General features: G+C 45.3%; 1 protein-coding gene across 7 annotated transcripts in view; it reads left to right on the plus strand.

Annotated features, from left to right (window-relative positions):
* The window catches only part of LOC147421532 (uncharacterized), a 144,810-nt gene that overhangs the window by 75,536 nt on the left and 53,621 nt on the right, over positions 1 to 15,653 (plus strand). For all 7 annotated transcript variants that reach the window (XM_086502737.1, XM_086502739.1, XM_086502740.1 and 4 more), the window contains 7 exons: positions 5,798 to 5,849; positions 5,941 to 6,005; positions 6,093 to 6,191; positions 6,290 to 6,373; positions 7,357 to 7,500; positions 7,569 to 7,676; positions 7,749 to 7,800. In XM_086502737.1, coding sequence (XP_086358863.1) covers positions 5,798 to 5,849; positions 5,941 to 6,005; positions 6,093 to 6,191; positions 6,290 to 6,373; positions 7,357 to 7,500; positions 7,569 to 7,676; positions 7,749 to 7,800 — 604 coding nt within the window. The remainder of the gene's footprint in view (positions 1 to 5,797; positions 5,850 to 5,940; positions 6,006 to 6,092; positions 6,192 to 6,289; positions 6,374 to 7,356; positions 7,501 to 7,568; positions 7,677 to 7,748; positions 7,801 to 15,653) is intronic.

Consider the following 15,653-nt stretch of genomic DNA (forward strand, 5'->3'; position numbering starts at 1 on the left):
GAGGACAACAGACACTAGACTGACTAGAGCACATGCAACAATGGGATTGGAGAAGATGTGTTCACAGATTCAGTTTCAGGAGCCTCGGACGAAGCTTTGGCTTTTTGACACTCTGGTGGCTTCCGCATTGCTCTATGGAGTTCAGATATAGGGGCCTTCATTGGATCATCACGGGAGGTCGGGCCGCAATGATGGATGGGGAGACATGGAGAAGCCTCTAGTGTCACGTGCGCACTTCACTTGCGCCACGCGGATACGCTTCTGCCATAGTCTAGCGTCAGTCTTAGTGTAGGACTGAGTCTAGCACTTTGTGAGCCTCTAGCCGGACGTGTATGCCCAGGCAGGTCACACTTGCATACCCTCTCTTGCACAAGAACAATCATTTCATCATGCACGCACTTTATCGCGTGAACCACCTCTTAAAGGTCATTTTATTTAGAGTGACTTTTGAAATTCTTTTTGTACGTTTGTTGAAAAAGTAGGTAGGGCAAATTGCTAAAGATCTATAAAAGAAACCCATTGGGCTCTCAGTAGAAGCAGAAGAAGCAGGACACAGAAGGGTGGCACCCTCAGAAGAGCAGGCAAGGCACCCACAGGTCCCAGCGAGAACCCGCTCCCACCCGGTTGGAGATCCTCGCGAGATTCCCCATCTACACCCAGATCAGCCTAGTGTTTTCAGAATTCAGCAGATCAGCCAACATTTTCAGAATTCAGCCAGATCAGCCAGCATTTTTGCATTTCAGCATTAGTGCGACTCAGCGGTTGCAGATCCAAGCCGTAGAGCCGCCACAATAGCAGATCCATAGTAGAACATTTAGCGTTCTCAGTTTTCAGCATTGATGCCGTCGTTGTCAACACCATCGTCCCATCGTCATCGTCATCGTCATCGCAGTCCCTATCTTGACGACGACACCTTCTTCATCGTCATCGCAGATCCCTATCTTGACGACGACACCTTCGTCATCATCATCGTCATCGCAGTCTCCGACTTGACGACGACACCATTGTCGTCATCGTCACAGTCACCATCGTGGTCGTCATCGTCGACATCATCGCCGTCAACATAGACCAGTTGTACCCATCGTCAAAATCATTGTCTTTGACATAGATCGCGTCGTCGACATCACCGTCTTCGACACAGAACCGTCGTTGACTTCACCGTCTTCGACACAGAACCGTCGTCGACTTCACCATCTTCGACACAGTTCCATCGTCGACTTCATCGTCGTCGACAAAGACCCTTAGTACCTCGTTGTCGACTTCATTGTCTTCGACATAGATCTCGTCGTCGACCACCCCCTCTTCGATATAGAACCCGCAATACCCGTCGTCGACATCATCGTCTTCGACATAGAACCTTAGTACCTCATTACCCAATACCCAGCATCAGTAGTGTCAGTATCCATTAGCATCAGCATCTCAGCATTTAGTCATTGTATCAGCATTGTGCAAGAATAAAGAAAGTACTTGCTCTGGCAACAGAGCAAGGAGGCCCTTGAGGGTTGGGACCCGACATCCCTGTGTCGTCTCTTTTCTCTCTCTCGTCTCTCTCTTTCTTTCAGTTCAGTTTAGTTCTTTCAAGTGAAGTAAATTGTTTCTTGTGTTTGTGTGCGGAGTACTAGATCTGAGCAAAATCCTTATTGTCTTCCGCTACACCTGACATTGGTATCAGAGCTCTGTGCGTGCTTCGGCTTCGCGAACTCAAGGGAAGACCAAAGAACCCCGGAAGAATCAAGAACCACCATAAACGAAGAACCCAAGAACCCAAGGAACCTCTCCTAGTTTTTTTTCCTGAAGAATCTTTGAGTCCCGGCCATGGACTTACCAGATCTGTCTTTGAAGGAAGATCGACATCGGATACACGAGAATTCAGATCTCGAGTACCAAGATCTCCTAGCCTTGTATGCGGATATGGAAGGAGTTGGAGACAGGATCCCTAACCTCTTCTGCATTCGCATTCACATATAGCGTGCATCCATTTCCCTTGTCATTGAACCTTTGGAAAGGACTCCGGAACCAAATCTCAGTCCATCAGCATCAGCAATGTTTTCACCACAGTAAGTGTTCGGGGAACAGCTCTTGCTACAGCAGGTAGAGTCAACACTATCTGGTATAGAGCCCAGGCTGATATTCGACAATCGTAGTAAGGCTGGACAGTGACCCTTACACGGTGTTTGCATTGCCAGTAGTACCCAAAGTACCCACAACACCCGCAGTACCATCAGTCCCTGGTTTCAAAGGAATCTGCATTGGTTTGTGCATCCCTAGCATCAGAAGCATTCATCAGTCAGCCTCAGAAGTACAGATAGAAGTTCGGCAGTTGTGCCTCACTTTTAGCAGGGCGGGATGTCACGTGCGCACTTCACTTGCGCCACGTGGACACACTTCTGCCATTGTCTAGCGTCAGTCTTAGCGTAGGACTGAGTCTAGCACTTTGTGAGCCTCTAGCAGGACGTGCATGCCCAGGCCGGTCACACTTGCATACCCTCTCTTGCACAAGAACAATCATTTCATCATGCACGCATTTTACCGCGTGAACCACCTCTTATAGGTCATTTTATTTAAAGTGACTTTTGGAATTCTTTTTGTAAGTTTGTTGTAAAAGTAGGTAGGGCAAATTGCTAAAGATCCATAAAAGAAACCCATTGGGCACTCAGTAGAAGCAGAAGAAGCAGGACACAGAAGGGCGGGCACCCACAGAAGAGCAGGCAGGCACCCACAGGCAGCGTAACTGCGAAACGTTTCACCCCGAAACGTCCAACCGAAACGCCAATTTTGTGTATATATAGAGTTATGTATAGATAAAATAGGTGTTCATAGTGCAGTGAGTAGAGACACATGCTATGTTAACCTTGAAATAGCATATACATAATAAATAAAAACTATTTAATGGCCAAATTCTCTAAAGGGAATTCTTTTTTGTAGGCGTTTCACTCCAGGCGTTTCACCTTGCAGGTGAAACGTTTCGGCCGTTTCATGTTTCAGACCTGCTGAAACGCGTTTCGCAATTACGTTGCCCACAGGTCCCAATGTTTTCTCAAGGATTAGCCCAGCGTTTTCAGCCTCCAGCAATCAGGGTTTTCAGCCATCAGCCACCAGCGTTTTCAGTTTCAGCCCTTAGCCTTGCGAGAACCCGCTCCCACCCGGTTGCAAATCCTCGCCAGATTCCCCATCTACAGCCAGATCAGCCTAGCGTTTTCAGAATTCAGCTAGATCAGCCAACGTTTTTGCATTTCAGCATTAGTGTGACTCGGCGGTTGCAAATCCAAGCCGCAATGCCGCCATAGTAGCAGATCCATAGCAGAACATCTAGCGTTTTCAGTTTTCAGCATTGACGCCGTCGTCGTCGACACCATCGTCATCGTCAGCGCAAATCCCTATCTTGACGACGACACCTTCGTCATCATCATCGCAGTCCCGGACTTGACGACGACACCATCGTCGTCATCGTCACAGTCACCATCGTCGTCGTCGACATCATCATCGTCGACATAGACCAATAGTACCTGTCGTTGACATCATTGGCTTCGACATAGAACCCATCGTCGACATCACCGTCTTCGATACAGAACCGTTGTCGACTTCACCGTCTTCGACACAGAACCGTCGTCGACTTCACCATCTTCGACACAGTACCGTCGTCGACTTCATCGTCGTCGACAAAAACCCTTAGTACCTCGTCGTCGACTTCATCGTCTTTGATATAGACCTCGTCGTCGACCACCCCGTCTTCGACATAGAACCCGTAGTACTCGTCGTCGACATCATCGTCTTCGACATAGAACCTCAGTACCTCAGTATCCAGTACCCAGCATCAGTAGTGTCAGTATCCATTAGCATCAACATCTCAGCATTTAGTCATTGTATCAGCATTGTGCAAGAATAAAGAAAGTACTTGCTCTGGCAACAGAGCGAGGAGGCCCTTGAGGGTTGGGAGCCAACATCCTTGTGTCGTCTCTTTTCTCTCTCTTGTCTCTCTCTTTCTTTCAGTTCAGTTCAGTTCTTTCAAGTGAAGTAAAGTGTCCCTTGTGTTTGTGTGGGGAGTACTAGATTTGAGGAAAATCCTTATTCTCCTCCACTGCACCTGACATCTAGTCTCTATGATCTTGTGGCTTATTAGAGCTAAGGCTTCAGTACCACATGACATTATTCGAGCAGAGCTAGCTGCCCCCCCACTAGTGATTGAGGCGCTTACCTGACCAGTCTCCCTTTTACACCGCTTGTGGGACCTCCCCAGAGACAGATATGCCCGCCTAGCACTTGAGTCCTCTCGACAGTTAGCTTTGCAAAGACACACAACATGTTGATATGGGGAGATTACATCATGGTTTCAGGTATATGGGTTCAGCATGGACAAATTGCCCCCCTTCCAGTACTCATTGGATTCACCGTCTCTGACTCTTACACAATCCGAGATCACTAGGCTCATCCGCCAAGACTTGACACAGCTAGATACTAGGAGGACTTGGATATAGCCTGCACAGGAGTTGGGCACGAAGATGGCTTTCTATAGAGAGCATCTTCTCATTGAGGATGGTTTTGTGACGAGGCCTAGATACATGGACACCCACTTATCTCATGGGATACGATGTGCTATTGGCCAGGTACGCACATCTTCACACCAGTTTCGGATCGAGACTGGTAGATACAACAGAGTACCAGCAGAGGCCAGGACATGTCCCCTATGTCACATGGAGCCTGAGAGAGAGTTACACTACACATGCCTTTGCCCAGTTTACTATGAGATACGAGGCCGCTTTCACTACCTATTTAGAGAGGGCTTTGGACCACTCTCTAGAGTCATGGGGTATGAGGACCAGAGATGTTTGGGTCTGCTTTTGCTCGAGCTGTGCAGACACAGAGAGAGCCTGATGAGAGGCGAGGCTAGCAAGTCTGAGAGACGGATCACATACTTCTTTAGAGTGGACACTGGGCTGCCAGCTACCACAGCAGAGCTCACATTCTCCTCACACCAAAGGCACGGTGATCGATCGAGCGACCGAGCTAGGGAGATCTAGACGCCCATGACTATGGAGGACTACACAGCATTGACGGAGGCTGCATCAGAGGATTTGGATCACTTTGGCCCGATATGCACGACGCCTGGTCAGACTATTGACCATGGAGGAGATTGTTGAGATCCGCCAGCGACCGATGATGGATCTCCTATGATTTAGCTCTCTTGAGGATTGTACACCCTGCTCATCTTGTATCAGCCTTTGTATCAGCTCTCACCCATTATATTCCCACACCCACACCCACATTGTGTTGTATTAGCCCCCAGTGACGCCCGGTCACTACTATCACCCCCCTACTCATCCTACACAGTTCCAGCTAGCTGCTTAGTTCACATCTAGCAGTTAAGATTTTAGTTTTTCACTTTACTTCATTTATTTTTGTACCCAGACATTGTATTAGATCCTCCAAGATTGTATCAGTTTGGTCTCATAGGTCATTTTGGCCTTTTGAAGACGTTTAATATAACATTTCATTTCATTTTCATCTCTCTCTCTCTCTCTCACACTCCTATCTCAGTTTCTAGTTTCTAGTTTTCTTTGTTTCTTTTGTTTGTACCCAGACTTCGTACTAGACTCACCATTGTAATAAGTTTGGTCTCATAGGTCATTTTGGCCTTTTGTAGACGTTAATATTTCATTTCATTTCATTTCTCTGTGTGTGTGTGTGTGTGTGTGCACGCGTGCAAAATAAGGGGGGAGAGTTGAGAGGAGTTTATAATTTCATGTAAGCCAACAAAAACTATGCAGGCCTTGTGAATTTATCACTTGTTCATCTGCAGGAATTTAACTCAGCAGCTGATTTTCTTGCCAATACTGGGATTGGGCTTCCTGGTAGGTTTTTTAAGGGTGGCAAACATACTCTGAGTTTTCTCTTTCTGATGTATGGTAAGTTAATATAGTCTTTGTTCTATAATTTTGCAAGTTGACAAACCTCAAATCCACTGTAGCACTAGTCCTTACTGCAAAGAAACTCCTAAAACAAACAAGGTTGGGTTCTGCTAGACTTTTGTTTATTGTGCTTATCACACTGGTAGCATTGGGTAAATCCTGGTATTTTGACCGTCTTGGTGCTAGGTTTCAAAGGTTGTAAGGGCTATGCAGAGCTCATATAGTGGGCCGGACGTCTCAGCCAGACCAGCCGAGCTTTCTAGCCTCTCTCAAGAAAGAAAGGAGGTGAAATTGTCATATGTGAAGTGCTGTTGTCATTGTAGACGGTGACAAAACATACCAAATCTTCATGCTTCAGCTCTGCTCTGTATCATATTATGTAGGTTTATCGCCTAAATTTTCACGGGGCATCAAATGGAAAGTATGCTGGTGCTGGAGTTGTCCTATACTCTCCTGATGGCTCACTGGTTTGTGATATTTGCTATGATCTGCAAACGCATGTTTCTGTTTTTCAATTTGTTTAGCAGTTTCTGTCAAGACTTTTGGGATTGTTTAAGAGTCATTACCACCAAAAACCTTGACAGGAAGCACACTTTGACATGCTTGTGGTTTGTTTATATGTAAGTGCAAGAAATAAGGGTTTCTTAACATGAGTTGCCTGTTATGCTGTTTCAAAATGTGTTTTGACAACCTTTCTTGCCCTATTGTGATAAACGTATCAAACCTTTTGAAACAAATGCTTAAAACTATTAACAGTGTGTTTGGACGATTGCTTGTGATTGCTGGAATTGATTTGGACACATTACAGACGTGGTTGCCAATTCAATTTAACTGTAAAGATGGTCTTAAACTCTTGTAAGGTTTACTAGAACCTTTCATGTTTGTGAACAATAGATCACATTGGGTTGGTCAAGTGTTTCAAAGAACTTAGCCTCTTTTCTTTGGGAAGTCCCGTTGTTTAGGGAAAAATGCACATTATGCACTTTGCCAGCACACTGATGAACATTTCATGTTTGTGATCAAGATAACAGATTGGGTTGGTCAAGTATTTCAAATTAATGTACTTTGCTAAGGCCGAGAACACTGCCATATTTGTGATCAAGACAACGCGTTGGGTTGGTCAGATGTTTTAAATTTATGCACTTCGCCAGCATATTGACAAATGTTTCCTGTTTGTGACCAAGATAACGCATTGGGTTGGTTGAGTGTTCAAATTTTATGCACTTTGTCAGCACACTGACAACATGAGAACGCAGGCGTGTCTGCACACACATGCACACATATGTCCATTTGCGCACGTGCATAATGCTTGCACACATACACAAATGCCCAAGCTTCTCAGAATCACCATTTCTAACAAGTATTACCTTGCTGGTTCGACATAGTTAACCATTGAGTTTAATGAGTGGCTAAGCTATTTTTACGTTTCTAATGGTGAGATTTCATACAGCATCTCAAATTAGATCAAGGATTAGGCATAGCTACACGAAATGTTGCCCAGTACCAAGCACTTGTTATTGGCCTTCAAGCAGCACTCGAATGCAATGCATCTCATATACAGATACAGGGTGATGCACTTCTTGTCTTCAAACAGGTATTCAAGTCAATTCTTGCAACATGTCAAAATCTCATAGTCAAGTTTTCTAAGAGGTTTCAAATCAGATGATAGGCACAATTAAGGTCAGAGATGAGAAGCTTCAGGCTCTTTGGAAAGAAGCAAATTCTTTGCTAAACAGCTTCACTGACTTCTCCATCACACATGTGGTCAAGGTAGTTTCAATTTCAAAGACCTTGGTGCGGTTTATTTCTTGAAGTAACATTGTACTCTGGTTTTCTTGTCAGAGTAAAAATTCAGTAGCGTGTGGTTTGGCAGAGGAGGCCCTTTCACCTCCAGGTAAAGTAGTAACAAGTACTTGTATGTGTGTCCGTATGGTTTACAGGAGTAGTCTTTTCTGAAGGTTCTCCCACTGAGACTTATTTCCAGAGATGTACCACTGCAACAAGTCTAATATCACTGAGTTGGTAATCTGTGACTGCCCATCAGTCTGCGGAGGAAATGATGAAGAGAATTTGAGTAAAGTACCTACATTCGCACACATTGCTCTCCAAACAAGCTCGTAAATCTAGGGATTCTATCTGAAACAATAGACTTAGGCATCCCATGCAATCGAAATATGTGCGATACAAACAGTTTTTCCAAATGATTAGCCTTAGTTGTCTTTTGGTACAAAGTGCGCCTGCTTGCTGAATCTATCCACATAGTCCAAATGACATCGTGCCCACCCTGAGTACTTGGAAGATCGAAGATGAAATCCATAGCTATACTCTCTCATGGTCGGTGAAATGAATACGAGTGAGAGACCTCTTGGCTACCTAGACAGTCTATGGACATGAATGAACAAACCACCCAATTGTAGCCACCATCCGGCAACACCCCTAGCTAGTGCCAACGTTTAAGGACGCAGACTTGCATCTCTAAAACCGAGTGTCCTATACCACACGGCCTCACCTCCTTGAGGTGACCTCGTGCACGCCTGGCCTTACGGGCTAACCACTCGCACTCTGCCAAAGGAAGTCGTCATCACGAATGAGGCCTTTGCCTCCTTTAATAAGTGATTGGTCATACTAGTTGGGTTCACACGTCGTCCGCCCAAACACTGACACCTATCCGGACAATGTCATAGTGTCACAAAATGATGACATGGCAACATTGCCTGGACACACACACACACTCACACAGTGACCCTGCAGCAAAACTGCCACGTGGAAGTAGTATGGAATCCCTCAAAACCCGCTGACAGGCCGACGTGGCAGATTGTACGGATTTCTGCGTTTCATGCTGGTTGCTGATGTGCCATAAACCAGTTCAGTAGACACTGACTCTTAAGTACCAACGCACTAGACACGACACATCTAGCACTTGTACACAGACGACAATCACATCACTGCACATGACATCACACATGATAGACCAAATCAATCATAGAAAGATTCATTCCAAATCTCAGACCATGACTGCTAGCAACGTTTTTAGTAACTGCATCTAGATCCATCCCGGACCTCACTGATGTCAGATTAACTAATCCTAATTGCGATCATGTCTATAGAGATTTTTAAGACCGAAATGCTGCAGTCATGTCGTCTTTCAGTTCCTGCACTCAAACAAGTCACATGAGAGAGTACAAATCATTTATGTTCAATTTCTGGAATTCCCATTTCATAAAGTCATACAACAGAATAGTGTCCGCACAACAATATCCCTGAAATCCAAAAGCATAGCAGTATCCCGGAAATCCAAAGGAAAGTCAGTGACTCTATTCCATCGAGGTAATCTGTGACAAAGGAGCGGAGTAACTCCCCTCTTTTGTAGTTCCGTCCATAGTAGTCTCGTACGGTCCCGTACGTTTTGTACGCGTACGATGATGTGCGGTACTAAACGAACTAAAAAAATTTATGATGTACGATGATGTTATGTACGTTCAAATTTAAAAAAACAAATAATTCTCAAGTCTAAGGGCCTAAGGCTTAGGCCTTAATACTTACTTATAGAAACTTGACATTTGTATAGATTACAAGTTAGTAGTTACAATACTACAATGTAAAGAGTCAAGACTCAAAGACCCGTCCACCCTTCGCATGGACCAACCGCCGCAATTGCTATGATCATCCTCTTCCATCGCTCCAACCGAAGAATGTTGAAGGAGAGATTGCATTCAATCACCGTGCGGGCAATCTCTATTTCCGCGATTCTTTGTCTCTCCTTGAGGAAAGACAAGGGGCCGGAGCATCCACCCACCGATTTCGCAAGAGAAGTTTGCTTTGCCATCTTCGGAGGCCGGCCACCATCACTTGAAGACCCCTTGGACTTCTTGGACTTCTTGGAGGAGGCACTACCATCACATGAGGCCGCGGTGGCACCGGTAGCCATGGACATAGTTGGAGAGGCCTCTTCCTCCGAATCGGAGCTATCAACATCCGGCGACACGAACTCATATGAGGTGACTCTACCCTTGCGTGTCTTCAATGGAAGATACTTTCTCTTGCATTCCGCAAGGATATCTTCGGGGATATTAGGACATGGCCCCGCTTGTCCTCCCATCTTTGTCAAGTGGATGATGAGACGGGTGACGGAAGAGGTCATAGCTTTTGGGCAATATTTGCACCACCACTTGCAAGAGTTTTGCTTGCCCCCCACCCGCTCAAAATGTCGGCAATGCTTCTCAAAGGCTTCATGAAGAGGAGGCGGCATTATGTAGTATGCAGCTAGTAGCTACTAGTATGATGTATGATGTATCAATAGATTAGAGAGAGAGAGAGAGAGAGAGAGAGAGAGAGAGAGAGAGAGAGAGAGAGAGAGAGAGAGAGAGAGAGAGAGAGAGAGAGACCCAAGGAAGCTTGAAGGAGAGACCAGTCACCCAAGGGAGCTTGAAGGAGAGAGATGGTAGACCCAATGGAGACTCGAGAGCTTGAGAGCTTCAATGGAAGCACATGGAGATGAGAGGGTAGAGCATTGAGAGGCTTAGGGCTAAAGCTTGTAGCTTGTAGTTGTAGGTTGTGTTGGATAACAAAGGGGAAGGGTTGCTTAAATAGGAGAGGAAGAGCATGTGAGGCTTGACTCTTGAGCAATGGGCATTGGCCCTTGGGCAATAAGCATGGCAATGGCCCATGGGCCATGGGCTTGCATTTGGCTTCAAAACTGCCCGCAAATGGCTCCAAAAGGCCTACAAACTAGACGTTGCAAAACGGTCAAAAAGCTGCCAACGGTCATAAACTGCCGAAAAAGTCACCGGACGGAACAAACGGAACGGAACGGAACGAACGGAACGGAACGCACGGGACGGGACGGGACGGGTCCGGCCGGACGGAACGAGAGGTTCCATTCGACGTACGAAAACTACCCTGGTTCCGTCTGCACCAGATTCAACCCTGTTGATCCACGGGATCTTTCGGAGTAGACGCAGTTAAACCGAAAGCCTCAAGGTAAAGTTCTAAAATCTGAGGAGTATCTGCTAGGTCCTCCTCCTCCATCCACTTCGCATCCAATGCCGGATAGTTCTTAAATTTCACTAAGAACCGCCGAATCACTTTACCGTTCTTATCTCTCCTTGAAAGGCAATGCTCGGACATGGTTGTTCACTCTTTTGTTAAGAAAAGAAGCATCGACAGAGTGGCTGAAATTCAAGAAACTTTTTATTTCTTCATGGCTCACTCAAGAGTACGAATGAGATGTGAGAACCGATTGGAACCACCTTTGGATGATCAGGGGTGACACTATGGATGATTATTGTGAACAATTTTGGGATACTTTCCTTCCGACCTCCTCCTTCAAGAATCAGTTTTAAGGAGAAGATCAGTTTTAAGGAGCAGATTGAGCGGTTTTGTTGTGGACTTCCCAAAGAAATTCGAGACTTCTGCCTTGAGAAGAAGTCAGTGTCCATTCAACAATTGATGGGACATGCTAAGCGAGGATTTGCTATGCATTCGGGTAACTTGACTTACCTACCAGATGAACCTTCGACAAGTTAGAACAGAAACAAACGACAGACAGATACACAAGCCCGATTGACAAAAGAACGGAGAGATACGCGATCTTGACTGATAGAAGACCAGAGAGATGAATATTTCAAAGCAAGAAAGTGTTTTGAATGTGGACAACAAGGACATATTGCTGCCCGGTGCCCCAACAAGGCCCAAGAATAAGAATGAACGTGACCACAATAAGTATCATGAATTTTGAATGAAAATAATGGAAGAATCTGGTACAAGATTGAGAATGAGATGATGATGATTTTCGAGCAGTGATAGCTCTCGAATGAACTTGATAACCAATCATGAATATTGAATCACGAGATTCAATGGAACTATTGTGAGTGCATCAAGAGTTCCTGCGGGATGAGATGGCCACACAACTAGAACTGAATGATTGGACCACTCTGTTTAGTATGAACTTAGTGATGGATTGGGGTTCCCAGAAATGATTACTTGCACACGACAGTGCTTGAGACGAATGATTACTCGCACACGATAGTGCTTGAGTGGAAAATCTCTATAGACATGATCACAATAAGGATTAATTAATTTGACATTAGTGAGGTCCGGGATGGATCTAGATGCGATTACTCAATACATTGGTGGCAGTCATGGTTTGAGATTTGGAATGAATTTTTCTGTGATTGATTTGGTCTGTCATGTGATGTCATGTGTTTTGAATGAGATCTGAATGTGATGTGACGTGATTGTTGTCTTTGTACAAGTGCTGGATTTGTGTCGTCTAGTGATTTAGAGTCAGTGTGTACTGAAATGGTTTATGGCTTATGCTTGATTTTGCAGGCGTAATCAAGGGCGATTACAATTCTTTCAAGAGGGGCTTTAACAGAGGGAATAAAACTTGTGATCTCCTACGAGCTGCCCCGCACAATCTAGGCTAATAAACACCTGTTCTGGCCCGATTTCGGCAGCATAACTGTACTAGGACGCTTCACAGTCAATATCCCCACGCAATAGATGACTTTCCTGACGCATACGGACACTTTGCAAAAACTTGGCGAGAATCTGCAGCACGCTGAATTCTCTGTTTTCTGCCTCGAAAATGCGCTTGATCCACCTGTACAGCGGTCCCCTCGCGTCCCCGAACCTCCTGGGGGTATTAGGGTCCGTTTAGGGCCGAAACCCTAAACCTGCAAAAATACACAGCAGGCTGTAATTCCCTGTTTTGGGCTCCGTTTCGCGCGCCGGTCACATCTGTAGCAAGACCTCGAGCTCCTGCACCTGTAGGGCTACTTGCCCTTTGAATCGGACGAGATTTCTCACGTGAAACCTTTCCGAATTCACCTGTACCTGCGGGGGATTAGCCGCTAGCTAATCCAGTACCTGTGCAAGAGGCTCTTGCCTCGGCGATCGCGCATGACCCCACATAATTGTACATTGGTCAAATGAAAAGCCCACTAGAGGGGCATAACATACTGCTCATAGGGGGGGGGGGGGGGGAGAGAGCAATGCGTAGCGTGCAGGGCATCACTCCTGGCACCGCACTGTACATAAGGGGGAAAGGAAGCACTCCATAGCTCTTAACCTGTGACAAAATGCAAAAGGAGGCCTCTCCCAGCATAAAATTCAGTGCCCATTTTTCTGCATGAGGCAAGTTCATGAAAAACTGCCACTTGGCGCATTTACAAGCATTTGCCCGTTTCGGGTTTGCCGCCTAAAAATCTCCCGATTGGTCGCCCAGTTGACTTCGCGGCAGAGTTGTAAAGTGTTCCCCTAGTCATACCGGAGGTAATGACGCGAACACATTTCGCGGCCCAAAATAGCAGTTCCCTAAATTTTAGGAAATGATTCTGTTGGGCTCCCTGTGGTCATCTGACCATCTATCCTCATTGGGACCACATCCAAAATGCAATGTGGCCCAACTGTTTGATACTTTCTGTTGGTAGTCACACCTTGACTCTAGGCCTTTATTGAGTTCACTTCCTAGTATTTACCAACTTGCTAAGTGCAACGGGGGGATCTATATGATCTTGCTCTGAGCCTAGACATCCTCTTACCATACGAATTTCAGTGCCGACCACTACCCATTTGCGGGGGAAACTACCGTTCACATTGGCCATACAATGTCTGACCATTTGATACTTCAAGAAGAGTGTCTCAAAAATAAAACAAAACCCATTGGAAAGAAACGAACAACTAAAGTTAGCAGTTGCCACGTCCTCGTGACATAGTTAACAGCTGCCACATCCCCGTGACATACCCCCCTCTTGAAATCTCAAATGTCCTCGATTGCATATGATAAATACACACCACTGATGATCTTGTGCTATCAACACTCTTTTATCATCGCATGTATCCGCAAGAAAGGTCATAACACATAGATACAAATGACTTTATGAGACCTTCATACTTTTGTCATTTCCATCGATTACACTGAATTCATATGTACATTTGATGTACTAGCTCTATCATTACCTCTCCTTTGCACACGTTGGGTTGGGGTATAAGTAGGCTGTAACCCAAAGGCTTCAAGGTAAAGCTGCAATACATTTGGTGACTCTGACAGTTCATGCTCTTCCATCCACTCTGCATCCATAGGCAGATAGTTCTTGAACTTCACCAAATAGCGTCTCGCAACTTGTCCTTTAACTTCTCTGTCCTTATGTGCCAAAACTTGCTCAGGTATCAGGATCTCATCAAATTCCTCAACTTCTGGCTGATCCTCATCTGGCATATCTTCTAGCACATCACCCACGAAGGGTCTTAGAAGACTCACGTGAAACGCATTATGAATTTTCCATGCATCAGGCAATTTCAACCTGTAAGCCACATCGCTGATCTTGTCAAGCACTTGAAAAGGCCCATAGTAATGCATGCTGAGCTTAGGAAACAGCCGTTCCTTGCCCTTCATCTTCTTTAACCTTGCCTTTTCGAACCTTAACAGATCCCAATCACTAGGTGATAACAGCGATTCACGACGGTGACGATCAACAGTCTTTTTCTGCTTTGCCCGAGTCTTCTCCAAGGCGACTTTAATTTTCTTATACATCTCATCCATGTTCTCAACATGTCGATCTGCCTCAAAGATCTTGTCCTTTGTATGCAGAATGGGAGGAACCTTTTTGCCGCCTTCAACAATCTCAAAAAGGTGCTTTGCCAGTAGACGAATGCACCGTATTATTGTACGCATACTCAAGCATAGGCAAATACTGTTCCCACTTGCCCTTATTATCTGACATATAGCATTTCAGCAGATCTAAGACAGTAGAATTAGCCTCTTCTGACTGTCCATCAATTTGTGGATAAAACGAAGACGATAACTTGAGCGTAGTGCCCATGTTCTCAAACAATCCTCTCTAGAAAAAACAGGTCATGCGAGGATCACGATCACTGATAATCGATTGTGGCATACCATGGTACTTAAACACATTGTACATGAACAAGCGTGCCATCTGATCAGATTTTATCTTCTTCCTGACAGGGATAAATTGGGCCTGCTTGCTGAACCTGCAGATAATGGTCCATATACCATCATTCCTTGTTGGCGTTCTTGGAAGATCAAAGATAAAGTCCATAGCAATGCTTTCCCATGGCTTATCCGGAATCGGCAGTGGTTGTAACAGCCATGGTGCCTTTTGCCTGTCAAACTTGACCTTTTGGCAAACTACGCATGATCGCACAAAGGCATCCACATCTCTCCTCAAGGTAGGCCAATAGAAGAATGTATCTACCGCTTTAACTGTTGCATCAATGCCACGATGCCTTGCATACGGTGGGACATGACTCTCTTCCATGACCTTATGTTGCAATAGCCTAGTGACACAAAGTCTGCCATGCATCATCATAATACCATCTCTGAGGAGGTCGTGCTCGTGATGTTGCCCCTCTTGTAACTGTTCAAAGATCCTTGCAAAATCTTCATCAACAATATACCGTTCCTTCATGTCATCTAGCTCATGATGATAAGGAATTGACAAAGCTGAAATTTGTGGCTTTCTTGATAACGCATCAGCCACAACATTCTTCTTGCCTTCCACATGCATAATCTGGAAGTGGAACATGGAAAGAATGTTTGCCCATCGCATATGCTTTTCGAATAACTTTGACTGTGTCAAGAAGTATCGCAAGGTCTGATGATCTGTTTGGACAACAAAATCAGCACCTAGGACGTAGTGCTTCCAGCTAGAAAGCGCATGAATCACGGCCAGGAGCTCTTTCTCATAGACTTGCATAGTCCTCTCTGGACCTTGCAAAATTCGG

Source organism: Adiantum capillus-veneris, chromosome 27 (assembly GCF_014529385.1).
Source record: "Adiantum capillus-veneris isolate H3 chromosome 27, ASM1452938v2, whole genome shotgun sequence".
NCBI classification, from domain to species: Eukaryota; Viridiplantae; Streptophyta; class Polypodiopsida; order Polypodiales; family Pteridaceae; genus Adiantum; species Adiantum capillus-veneris.